At 30.2% G+C, this 14318-nt stretch overlaps 1 protein-coding gene across 1 annotated transcript in view; it reads right to left on the bottom strand.

Annotated features, from left to right (window-relative positions):
* Positions 1-13130, bottom strand: part of LOC130675809 (uncharacterized) — a 35748-nt gene extending 22618 nt beyond the window's left edge. Inside the window, exon 1 of the mRNA XM_057481677.1 lies at positions 11037-13130. Coding sequence (XP_057337660.1) covers positions 11037-11349 — 313 coding nt within the window. The 5' untranslated portion in view covers positions 11350-13130. The remainder of the gene's footprint in view (positions 1-11036) is intronic.
* Positions 13131-14318: the final 1188 nt, after the last annotated feature.

Below are 14318 nucleotides of genomic sequence, written 5' to 3'. Positions count from 1 at the left end.
CGCAACTGCAGCACAAGGTCGTCAAGTATCCGCCACATAATAACCGTTATTTAAAGCGAGGGCGAAGACTAAGCTTTTAAAGCACGAGGGTGTCAGCAGACGTATCTTATTTTATTTGTATATTTTTTTGGTTAAATCCGCGACCGTCTAGGTCATCCGCCAGACCGCACAGGTAGAAATGCACCTCGTCTACATTAATAATTATAATTATTTTCACTTTACTGCATAATCGTAAATGAAAAAAAAAATAATAAATTATTTTAAAATGTAATTTTAACGTTTAACCTTTGATAACAGTTATTTTCACTAAAGATTGCACAATTTTATGAAATTACGATCATTTGGTATAATGAGAGCTCATTTCTACAATTTCACACTTTTAAATATTCTACTACCCTTTTGGTTGTTGCATACGTTCAATAAAAAAAAAACTGAAAAACAGTTGACCCTGTGGGCCAACCCCAAAACTTCCCACTGTTTTCGAGCTCAGAGGGCTTGAAAATGTTAATGTTTGTAAATTTTTTTAAATCTTAACATCTCAATTCAAGAGATTATAACAAATTTTGTTCCATTTATTATATCTTTGAAAGTTTTTGACCCCGAAATGTATAAAAAACGTCGAAAAAACTTATTTCTTGAATTCAATCGTATCTTAAAACTTGAAAATAAATAAATCCTAAGAAATCTACTTCCATTTCTGATGCCGAATGGTGTTTTTTCTCGCATACTTTAATTTATAAATACGTTATCAATGATGAAAGCAAGCTCACGTTCTGTATGACTCTTTCGTGCTGTAACTTGTAATTAAAATTGACTATTTCAAACGTTTATAGTAGATTTTTCATAATAAATTAAAAAAAATTTTACTAAAAATTATGAATATATTGATATGCCTTCGTAGATTTTCTTATTCTTTTTAATATTATCTTTCCAAAATTGCTGACGGTGATGTTCATACGCCAGCATCTGGGTAGAGCACACCGTATTACCTGTTTATTCCTATGGTGTAATGATATTTAAAACTGCATTATATTTTATTTAACACTTTTTAGTCAGTCACAGAATTGTACTCACAGAATACACTACGGAATTGTAGTAGACGAAATAATTACAGATTATAAAGCATTCATAGTTACAGAGAATTTAAGAATCTATTATAGAATTGAACTTGATGACCTTAATATATTTTATGTTATAAAATATATTCTAGAATAAATAATTAGAATATAATATTGAACTCAAAATCTAATCTTAAAATTTAACAGACAATAATTAGTTTAACAGTTGAAGTGCAACTTTTACGTTATCAAGTAAACAATTAAAACTGCTTTTTAGTTTTACACTCAGAGAAAAATTTAGTTAATTTAACTATTAAACTATAGTGCAATAACACTTCAACTATTTAATCATAATTTCTACAACAATAATTTATAGTTATTATATCAATTGGAAAATAGTCAAGATAACTATTTTTTAGTACCATCAGTCATATCAAATGTTAACATAACTAATTTAAAAATGTTTATGAAATAAAAATTTTATTAATTTCATAACTTAATTCTAGTAGTTTTATTTACTACAAGTATTTCATTGAAAAGAATCTAAGTTTAAGTATCGTTAAACATAAAGTAATAATTATTAGTAATATTAAATATTCATTAATGTTATTACTTTTATATAATTGATACAAATCTAGTGTATAAGTCAAGTAAACTATACATTTGTGATCAAGTGAACAATCATTTTAGTTATCACGACTAGAAGATTATATTTATAATATCCATAACTTTTATTCTGTTCCAATTTTATATTTAATTTAACTAGTAATATTAAAGTTATTGAATGAAATCAAATTAGTCTTGTTGTCTGATATTATATTTTTTACTTTCAATATAATATTATTAATAAAGTTATTATATCGAGTCATTCATGCACAATAAAAGATTCCAAAAATGTCGACCATCCAAAGAAGTACTTGGTACTCGGTCGTATGGCAGGAGAGAATTGGTGTCAGGATTGCTCTCAAGTTAGAATATAATACTTCTGAAATAAGTTTCTTACCAGGGACACTACAAATGGTAGGCGCTATCTAGTGGCGAGCACCGAACTACTCCCATTGCCGTTGTCTAGTAACAAGAAATTTTTCTCTTGGTTTAATCAACTTTTTTTCCATAGTTGGAGCATACAAAAATTTTTGCGTTAAAAGAATAGTCCTTATTCCGAGAAATTTAATTTCTTTTGTCAATTCAACAAATATTTTTTGGGTCCAAACAATTTTCGATAAAGTAAATAATTCAGTTGAATTCACGAATAATTTTTGCAGTAGCACAGCTAAAGAAATCGTTAGATTTTAGTTAAATTGGATTTAACAAGATATCAACAAGTATTAATTGTTAATATAAATTAAATATAAAGCTAACAACTTTACTTTGTGCCGCTTAGATACTAGTTAAATATTTTGACCTTAAAATTTTTTACTAGAATAAGCCCTGATTAAACAAAATGATTAAAAATGATTTCACACGTTAAATGTCCATAAGAGACAGGATTAGAAATGATTTGAAGGATTAAAAAGTATTTAAAATGATTAAAAAACAAATCATTTTAAATACTTTTTAATCATTTGTTTTAATCAGGGAGTGCATACTCACTGCACTTTTTTACAGATGAAATCCGTCATTCGGCTGATAAAATAATCAAAGACAACAATTTTCGATACAGTTTAATGCGACATAGAAGAATTTTCATCCATTTTTCACGAAAATTGCGATTTTTTTTTTCCAAACAATTAATTTTAATTACTTGTAACTGTTGAATTATAAGGTTTAAAAATAATTGGATAACATTATTTGATGGATAATAAAATGATCTACAAAAAAGTTCCTAAATTTTTGTTTTGTTACATACAACAAAATTATCGTATGGAACTAAAAAAAAAAATATCGATTTTATTTCACACAGTCTAATATATGGGGGAGGGAGGAGTGAAACGGGGTACTTAAGGAAATAGTAAGTTTTTGGGAACTCAAATACGTTAAATAAATTTTTTTGTTTTTTTTTTTTTATATTTGTAGTAAATAGAAAAAATTTTCCGCTGCTGTGAAAAGAAAAATTAGTATCATTTGCGACGACTTAAATAAGTATTCAATCACTGTAAATAAATAATTCGTGCAAACGTAGATTTTTCTTCAAATGAATCATTATAAAATAATTGAAGCAACAATTGAGTTGTAGTTCTTTTTTGCATTTTTATAGTTAATATAGTTATGAGATTGTTATTTTAACTACGTGACGGTTGCAGTTGCAATCATTATTTCACTTATAATAATTGTAATCAAACAATTCATAATGCTACGTTGTTTTGTTTCATTAATACCAATTCCTGTAGTTACATTAACTATAAAGTTATAGTGAAATAAAGCTTTAACTAAAAATTTTAGTTTTAGCAATTAACTCGATAGTTAGAATAACTATTTAAAATTAACAATGAATCAACACTTACGATTGAAACAATTTTTTAGTTACTTGAACTAACGAAAAAGTTGCTGTAATTACTTAAAATTTATTTAATTTAACTTCATTTCAGTAGTTGCGATAAAAAATTTTAATCACTATCAAATTTTAGTAGCACCAATAAATTTTATTATGTTTCAGCAACTAATAAATAGTTAATATAACTATCAAAAATAGTATTAGGAATTAATTTTAAATAGTTGAAGCGTTTTAGTTAACATGACTATCGACTTTTCTCTGAGTGTAGATAGTAAAAAGTTGTTGTGTCAGTTATTTAAAAGAAAATTGAACCTTTTCTCTCACGGCTGATGATAACTTTTAAATATTCAGTTCATGTTATTCACAAAGAACACTTGATTTCGAAATTTCGCCTAATCTATTTTATCTAATTCATTATTGTTAAGTCATTTATCGTCTTTCCAATTAGTAAACTGTCTAAATCCATTTTTATATAATTTACATGAACGCTATAAAAAATGTGAAAAATTATATGAAGAGATTTGAAAGTAGAATAAAATATTACAGTAATAAGTGTGAGATTTTACATTCTTACTTAAATGTCTTCATTTGTTGGGAAACCTAATATTTTATGACTTTAAAATATTATTTACTTATATTTTGCGGTGATTACAGATTCGTGCAAACCGGTAATCTACTTATATTAAGTTAAAGTCAAAAAAAACGATGCGTGTCTTGCTTCGCCATGTTTTTGTATAAGATCATAATCTCATTACATCCAAGAAATATCTAATATCGTGAGAAGGAGCATCATAAATACATTTGTGATATTTATTTCTTTACACTATTTTTATTACTTATTTCTTTAATAATCTCCTATTCAAAAAATTTACCAACAAATCGTAATCAAGATGAACATTGTGTAGTAAATATATCTACACTGAAAAAAATAATCCGCGCTCACAAGTAAAAATAACTTGATTTAAGTAATTACGTTCTTGTAATACTGGCAATTATAAATTCTCTTGAATCAAGAAAATTATCATTCCTGCTTGAAGATGTTTATTTGAATTAAATAAATATGCCTTTGATGTAACAGATATTTTCTTGACTCAAAGAACTTTCGGCAAGTCTACGGTCTCCGAATTCGACGAAATAAGACTTTTTTCAAGTAGCTATAACTTCTTTATAAATGGGCTAATTCAGAGTTTTGTTATTCAAAATTTTCGTCTTTAAATGTTCTTTCCGGAAAATATACAAAAACAAAATTGAAGATATTAAAATCTATATAATTTTTCACCTTTTTGAAAAAATCCCATTTTTCTCGACAACTAAGCGAGATATCGAAAAATTTTATTCCTTTAGATGAGTATTAATTCGTTGAGTTCTACAAGAATTCGTGCAACACGATATCCACTTATGTTGCAAGCGAAACTATTCGATTTGAAGGTTCAGTTCGAAATGAATCATTAAAATATTTTCTGGTCACAAAGCGACAAATTTACACCAATATACACTAATGGAAAAAATTAAAGGATCAAAAAAAAATTCCAAATTATTAGGCGATTTTCAACAGGCTCTAACTTTGAGAGAAATGGTCGTACAAGAAATAAAAAAAAAGGAAATTGTAGCTCCAAGTGTCTGCTTTTTGGATTAGAGCTTTAAAATTTTTTAGCGTTAGCAGTTTTTGAGTAATCTTAGAAAAACCAGCGACAAAAAAATTTTAAAATTTTTTTAATTTTTTTTTTTTGGTCTCCGGGCGTGGAAAAAATTATTTTTGCTTAACCACTATAAGGATCGGATACCTTCATTATTCAGCTTTAATTTCTTTTTTTATGGACCTTGATACGTCCACTTCTCACCGAGATATCGGTCTTCAAATAGAAAAGGATCCTTTTGTCTTTGATTATCGATATCTCAGAAACCAATGATCGCACAGAAAGTTAATGGTGGGTTTTAAAAACTTGAATAAATACCCTTCAACGATAAGCCATTGCTTTTTCGAAAAAAAAATTTTTTCCTATCGTCACATGAATTTAAAAATGCCACAAAAAAAGGGCTTTTTGTGGTTTTTTGGAAAATTAAGCGCTGAAAAGAAAATATTGTGGAAATCGATAATGTTGACTGTGCATTTTACAGTTCAATATGTCCACAAAAACCTCGCAGAGAGCCAGATTAATCCAACCAGCCGTTTATTTGTTTCACACGATCAAATTTTTGAAAAAATTAAAGGATCACGTTTTTTGCTCTGAAAAGCTCATATCTTTAACAAGATGAAAACAAACATTTTTTCTGAGCTTTCTCCACAATTTTATTGCAGACAGTGCTTAAATTTCCAACAAAGAACAAACTTTTTTTTCGAAACAAAATTATCAAAAAAAAAATTTTTTTGAATTTAATGACTGAGAGATCAGTAAAATCACGGAATGCAGCGACGTAAACGTGTGAAAAATTATTGGGTGTTGGTTTTGTAAAATTCTTGAAGTTATTCCAAAAAACAATTTTTTTGAAAAAATTTTTTTTTTTTTTAAATTTTGTTTCGAAAAAAAAGTTTTTTCTTTTTTGGAAATTTAAACACTATCTGCAACAAAATTGTGGAGAAAGCTCAGAAAAAATGTTTGTTTTCATCTTGTTAAAGATTATGAGCTTTTCAGAGCAAAAAACGTGATCCTTTAATTTTTTCAAAAATTTGATCGAGTGAAACAAATTATAACAGGGTATATCTCAACCTTGCCAAGTTTGGCCCCTCTATTAATTGATCTTAATAAGGGCGCCACTGGAAGATAAGACTCGGCCTTCCAGAACCGGAGATGTTAAATTTTATAAATCAGGGTCGTTGAAAATATATAAGAGTGAGGAGATTGAGGGATTAAATTAATTTCTACACACAATTTTATCTCAATATAATTTTCACTTTTATTTAACGATTCACAATTATGCCCACCGGGCTTTTATTCCTTATGATTATTTAAACAAATTTGTCCACCGGACATTATTCTTACAAACTAATTATTAAAATTTTGTCCACCGGACTTTTATTAACTACACGAAAGAGTCCCCTGGACTTTTATACGAAATGGCCACCGGCCTGATCCCCTGGATCTTTTATTATATACGACGAATGAGTCCCCTGGACTTTTATACGAATTGGCCACCGGCCTGATCCCCTGGATCTTTTATTTAAAATACGACGAATGAGTCCCCTGGACTTTTATACGAATTGGCCACCGGCCTGATCCCCTGGATCTTAATTAAATTAGTCCACTGGACTTTATACGAAATTGGCCACCGGCCTGATCCCCTGGATCAAATATAATTAAAACAAATTGGCAACTTGCCAGATCCCCTGGATCTATTATTTAAAACGTTTCCACCGGAAACTTAATTTTTCTCTTCACACACACACACACGTTTTACATTCTAGTCCCCAGGACTTATTCACACTCACACACACGTTTACAATGTATTATTTTCCCGATTAATTTCACGCACAATGTTATTTAATCTCAACTTTGATTGTGTGTCCACTGGACTAAATTTCTATCCGTAAATTTTAATTTATACATTTAATGATTCTACGATTTTATAACGACACTTTATCAACACGACAATTTTATATACTTTCAGTTTTTCGAGTATCGGGTTGTTGAGTGAAAAATTTACTGACACCGAAAAACTGTTACACACGACTGACGCTATCTCTCTCTAAATTAATTACTAGTCTTCACGTTAATACCTAAATTTTATATCAAGAACTGACTCCATTTATTTTAATTATAATTTATTAAAGTTTTATCGTTATCACTATTTTCACAGCACTTTTACTTTTCTTTCAATTTTCAATATTTTAAATTTTATATTTTATATTTTTCTTATTAAATAAATTGATTAATTTACTATTTATAATTTCTTAATGACTAGATTTATTATTTATAATTTCTGGCCTTCCTGCCGAGAAATTATCAGACGGACCACGTGTAAATTTAATTTGAATTCTGGCCTTTTTGCCGAGAATTCGTACTTTATTTTAATCAGGTCGGAAATGGCGACTGCCCACGAATTATTTAATTGTTAGTTAATTAATTAATTAATTAATTGTGGCAACCGGCCGACAATTTATTTACCTCTCCTTAAATTTTTCCAGCGATCGTGGCGTCCCTTTTTATAGCAGCCTTCCTGCCGATTTCCGTTGACTTGGTTCTTTCCTCCAACTTCTCTTGCTGTTCACGTGTGGTCACTCGTCCGTGTCTTCTGCCGGTCCGTCCGACTGTGTCCGTCTTCCCTTCGTGCACTCCCTTATCACATCTAAGTTCGCGATCATTCGGCCCTTATCGGAAAATCCACTACTCCAACTTATTTCCTTATTGGGTCTTGGGGACGAGCCCCTTGAATTAGCGCGCCCGGCGACAAGTCGATAAAATAGTAACGCATATGGGGTACTATGGGTAATTAATCAACCGCGGGAAATCATGTTGATTTAAAGTTGTAATTTTAAATATTTACCCCGTTACAAAATAAACGGCTGGTTGGATTAATCTGGCTCTCTGCAAGGTTTTTGTGGACATATTGAACTGTAAAATGCACAGTCAACATTATCGATTTCCACAATATTTTCTTTTCAGCGCTTAATTTTCCAAAAAACCACAAAAAGCCCTTTTTTTGTGGCATTTTTAAATTCATGTGACGATAGGAAAAAATTTTTTTTTCGAAAAAGCAATGGCTTATCGTTGAAGGGTATTTATTCAAGTTTTTAAAACCCACCATTAACTTTCTGTGCGATCATTGGTTTCTGAGATATCGATAATCAAAGACAAAAGGATCCTTTTCTATTTGAAGACCGATATCTCGGTGAGAAGTGGACGTATCAAGGTCCATAAAAAAAGAAATTAAAGCTGAATAATGAAGGTATCCGATCCTTATAGTGGTTAAGCAAAAATAATTTTTTCCACGCCCGGAGACCAAAAAAAAAAAATTAAAAAAATTTTAAAATTTTTTTGTCGCTGGTTTTTCTAAGATTACTCAAAAACTGCTAACGCTAAAAAATTTTAAAGCTCTAATCCAAAAAGCAGACACTTGGAGCTACAATTTCCTTTTTTTTTATTTCTTGTACGACCATTTCTCTCAAAGTTAGAGCCTGTTGAAAATCGCCTAATAATTTGGAATTTTTTTTTGATCCTTTAATTTTTTCCATTAGTGTACAATAGTATTGTCTCGTCTTGAAAGACTTAATGTTTGCTAGAAAATTTTACAGTCTGTAGTGTCTGTGAGTCTCATGTTGAGAGGCTTAATGTTTGCTGGAAAATTTTACAGTCTGAGTCTTCCGTAGTCTCTGAATAAGAGACTCTTGGAGACTCAAAGAGACTATATAAAACACGATTGACTGCTGGTTTCTAAGATAAAGACTCAGAGAGACTCAGAGAGATTCAAATTTTTCGTCTCGGGATTCTAAATATTTACCATTTTATTCAATGATCTATTGACTGCGTAATGTTAAAAATATTAATTTCATTTTATGATATGCGTTTTTATTTGGCGAATTAAACAACATTTTGAACATTCAGATATTAATAATTGAATTAATCAGAAAATATGTGGATTGTTAACTGATGACCAGTGAAGGACTAATCTGTCGACGCAAAATACTTTATTAAATCTATACCGTTACATCCTCAACATAAACTGCGTCTGGGATGTTAACAGAGAATGAAGGAGTGTTGTAGGCAAAAGAATGCGGTGTGCGAATCGACGTGAAGAATGATGTAATCTTTCATTGATCTCCATTCCTGGAGTGATGGAAATACTCTTTCACGCTTTGTTGTCACGGTTGTGTAAGAAAAGATAGTAGTGTGTTTGATATGGAGACAAAGATGAAGAAAGGCATGTAGGTTGCAAGGTTATATTATATATATAGATGTATGAAATTTAAGTATTCAAAGCTCATCAATGTGTTTATTAGCTAACCTTTGCTTGTATACTTTATTTTTCGTATGAATAAATTGTTTTTTTACTGATTAAAAACATTATGCTCATGAATATTTAAAATTTAAATATTGGCAAGGAGTCGGGGGGGGGGGATCAAAAGCAATAATTCTGAATAGTCAAGATCTTTATAATAAACATTTAGTAGATTATGCAGTATGTCAGCTAATATTTTTTCATAGCAAGTAACAAGTAAAAAAAAAGTTATAATTTTCTGCTATTAATAAAAAACTTTTACTGTCACATGTGAAATATGTTGTCACGTTTAATGAATTATTGGATGAAACTTGTTATTCTAGTTTATTTTTAGCTGATCAGTTCAATTTTATCTTTTAATTAAATACATTAAATTCAAATGAATGTATGTATATAAAATGTCGACAAATGGGACACAATGTATGTGGGTTTTTAGTGACGTATCTAAGCATGTACTCATAAGCTAATATGCTAATCCGTTTCAACAACAACTGCCTACTCATCGCAGCAATTTTCATTTTACTTTCATTTCGAGTCAACAAATGACAATCCAAAAAAACAAGGTAATTACATTTAATTACATCTGTATTACATCTCTTTGTAAACAAAATACAATACTCGACCACAAAGAGCGTCACGTAATACTAAAATTATTTATAAAAGTTTTTACTTGGTTTAAGAGGGGGGGGGGGGTATTGAATTTTTTTTTGCATTTTTTTTATTTTTTAACGTGGCATTGTTGATTCAGTGTGAGGTAAGCCGATAAAATTCGCTTATCGATGTGTTATACCAGAAAAAATTGAAAAATTGAAATTTTGAAGAACCCTCCCAGCGTTACCTGGGGAAAACTATTATCTAATGAATAAACTTTGATTTTTTTATTTCAAATGATCCAGCACAAAGTTATGAGGGGTACCGCTATCCTACTTTTTTCCGAGACACGTCCGAGTAATTGCTGCCATTGTCGTATTTTCAAATATTTCTTCGTGAAAATTTCATACCATATTCTTCGAACGCCATACTTTAATGTACCATTGGTTTTAATAAAGAGATTTTAACTGTGTCGTTACAAAAAATTCACAAAAAGGTATCTTTCTTTGTGCTAATTAACCTTACTCTCCCCTTAAAGAATTTATGTTTTAGGCTAAGGAATGATGTTTTCTGCGAAGGAAATAATTTTTTGATCCAAATTATTTTTCACTCCAATAAAGTAAGAAATTTCGCTTGGTTCAAGAAAAAAATTTCGAAGACATTTTATTTCTTGATTCAAGATTTCCTTTTTTTCTGTGCATAAGTTTTCAATTCGTATATTGTGTATTCTTGATTAAATTGGATTGTAGTTCGTAATGAGATTTAATTCTATAAGTTAATAGAAAGCTTATTTAATCATTACGTTATTTTCAACACTAGCTATCAAGTTATGTTTCGCTGTATGTACGTATAAGTTTGTAAGAGTACGAATGCAGAATTGAACGAGTAGATAGTTTGCGAAAAACGGGTTTTCCCATGGCATCAATGTTAAAAAAATAGACGCCGTGTGTATATTTATTTAAAAAGGAAGAAGATTAGATAGTAATATTGTGTTGATAATAACGTTATCATTAACTTACCCGGATAACCCTCAGGGATAACGATTTCCGGTCCAACTTTGACATCGTGACGATATCTATGTATTAAAAGGGTTGCAGTGACTCTAAGTGATCGTTGCTGTTGTTTATAAAGTAAAACAGGACGACCACCAGTACCCTCAAGCCTAACAACTCTTGGTAATGAAAAACGATCAAGAAAGTCACGTAGTGGCATAAAACCACCAGTAGAACTTGAATTACCCTCAGCTGTAGCTTCCCTGGAGCTAGGAAGTGATTTCGGTAGGGAGGGTATTTCTCCACTCGATATTGTAGAAAATTCACCGTTTGATGACATTTTTTATTTCATTTATTTTATTTTTTACTATTGATTAATTGTCACTATCACTAATTAATAATTAAAATAATTTTGAAAATTAAATTCAATTTACTTTATCACAGCCTGGCACAACATAAATTTCAACTAAAACTTATAAGATTACAAATTTTAAATGACATCACGTAAAATAAAACTGTTTTATTTGACACTAGATTATTTAATTATCAAAGAGGTAGATTATATATTACTTGAGTTGTAATAATTCCCTCAGATCCGTTATGGGAACCGTCGAAAGTGAATCAGTAACACTACATCAGCCACCAGCTAACAACAGGTCCAATGATGCAAGTCTGACGTCTTTTCTTCAATGCCATCCAAGAAGAGTCAGATCCACTGTCACTTTCTTGGTAAATTCTTGGCAATGCTTTTGCACATTCCAATTGTTGATGTCAGTTCATCGAATAATTAAATCATCCGGTTGATATTTTTTTTCCTTCTTCTTGTAATTTTCACTGGACAATCATCGTACTCATTTGTTACTTTTTTTTAACAAAAGCGATGTATTGTTACAAGAAATAGAAATAGCCAATATAATTCTCATTGATTGCAATCAATTGCCAGGTGCAATGGAATGTAGCAAGGACAAAGTACGATTAGTGTAATTATCCACCCTTTCTTTATCATTTACTCGGTTGTAATTTTCCGCAATCCTTTTGTAGTGGATAAGAGAACCGAACTGACCGGACCGAACTAACGAATCGGTCATGCACGCGCGGACTTCGACTCTATAGTGAGTAATGGAGAACAGACGCGGTTGGTTGCTCACTCTGTCGTCACTGTAGTTGCTGGACTCGGTTTTTAAACAACTAAAGCCAGATCAAATGTAAAACTTGTCAACTAATGCATAATTCTTTTTCCATTTTTACAAATATGATGTTATTTATAGGTATTACTTTTTTTGTTTGAATTCCGTTAGTTGTTAAAATATATATCTGATTATAATTCGAAATTCTGTGACATTTCACCAACTTCTTTTTTCAGAAGAGTATCCGGTTCGCAATCTTAATACTTATCGGAATTAAGGGGATTAAAAAAACCCACGTATTCTTCGTAAACGTCTGGATATTCGAATTTGGCATCATTGAAAAAAAAAGATTTTATTTGACATTTCCAAATAAAAATCTTTAAATGACTTAGTCGTAAATAATCGAACCAGTCAATGCTTCATCAACTTCTATTTTTATCAATTTCATCACTAAAACCAATGAATATGTAATCATGATACTTTCGCAGAAGTAAAATATTATTCTATATTATCATCAAATGATCCAGCCCAGTATGAAAAATTCTATTGATCGATCCGGCCGCAGACTCACGCCTCCAGTATGATGAAATCTTGTATTTGCAATTCGACTTCGACTGGCGTTTATAATTTAATACATTTAAACTTATTTTTGAATAATCCTCGCACTTCACCATAACCATCAAGATTTTTTTATCATTTTAACTTTTTTTTTGCAATTATTCATTTTTTCTCTTATTCCTGTTTTCAAGTTATTAAATTTGTCTCCCTCTTTATAATCCTAAAAGTACAGCGATAAAAATCATCCACAGTCGCTATTAATTATTTCGTAAATTAGATTATAAATTTACTTTGTCATAGATAAAAATTTAGATTTTAATTATTGATAGTATATAATTATAATAGTAAGTGTAAAAATATTGGTTGAGGTAATAACACTGTACGTTTTATGTAGAGATCCGATCTGACCGGCGAATGCGAAGTCACTGACGCTTGGGATCCAGTGAGTGGAGTGTAAGATACCAACCATCACTTTCAAGCACACTGCTGATTCCAGTATATGAGATAGTATAGGATACTTATATATATATATATATATATATATATATATATATATATATATATATATATATATATAGTAGATGAGATTGTAGGACTACGACCAACAAAAAAGATCACTACTATGAACAACTGGTCGTTACTGGAGGGTATAGCATGTCCTCACGTTTTAGTGCAGACTGGCAGCAGATTCACGGATCGATATATATATATATATATATATACCTATACTATTCTGTGTTATACAGCATTATAAATTCCTCTGGGTTTTATTCGTTTCTACTTCCTATATTAGACATTAAGATTCCACCATTGTGTTAAACTAATATTAATCGAGAAGGAAAAATAAATATAAGCCCACATAACCAGTAACACTGCTATCAAGTCCATGCCACACTACAACTCTCGTTGGATTATACTTGAGTAAGGAATACTGCGCGGTACTCGTTTGCTAGTTGATTTTACTTATTCTTAAGTTATTCTTTGTACCCAGATACAGACAACGAATGATAGTATACTTATAGTTGTATAGTCTGAGAAAATAGAACGACCTTGAGTTTTGTCCTCGCAGACTTGAGAACATTCAACAATATTTTCTCTACCCTTCTCCTTATTTTTATTCTTTTAGTGTTTATTCATCATCGCTCTTTTTTATTTCAAAGTTAACAATCAACCCATGGTTTGGATTATATTAAGTTATTTTTTACAATTTTTATTCATGGAATCACTAAATCATTAAGATATGCCGGAGAATTCTCATGAGTATAATTTGTAAAAAAATTATTCAAATTTATATTTTTAATAAATTAAAAAAATTTTTTTTTTTTCATAGAAATATACATAATTAAAATCCGATGTATTGTATAAGACGTAGTTTTTTGTAATACGAATTTTCTAACATGTGGTTTTAGTTTCGACCGCGAATGTAAGGTTTTATTAGTTTTGTTACTCTCTTTCTCCTCCTCAATCCCATCTACTGGAACCCGGTTTTCTGAGAAAAACATCGCCGTTGGATTCTTGAGGTGTTGTTTTTTCGACTCTTCATGGAATCCTGCTCTTCTGCAACTGCATAAGTGATATTCTTTACCGGCAATATTTTATAAAATATTTTATTTTATTCTTTAAT

Source organism: Microplitis mediator, chromosome 1, assembly GCF_029852145.1.
Source record: "Microplitis mediator isolate UGA2020A chromosome 1, iyMicMedi2.1, whole genome shotgun sequence".
Taxonomy (NCBI): Eukaryota; Metazoa; Arthropoda; class Insecta; order Hymenoptera; family Braconidae; genus Microplitis; species Microplitis mediator.
The sequence above is the reverse complement of the archived record's forward strand: the minus strand, read 5'-3'. Positions and strand labels throughout refer to the sequence as shown.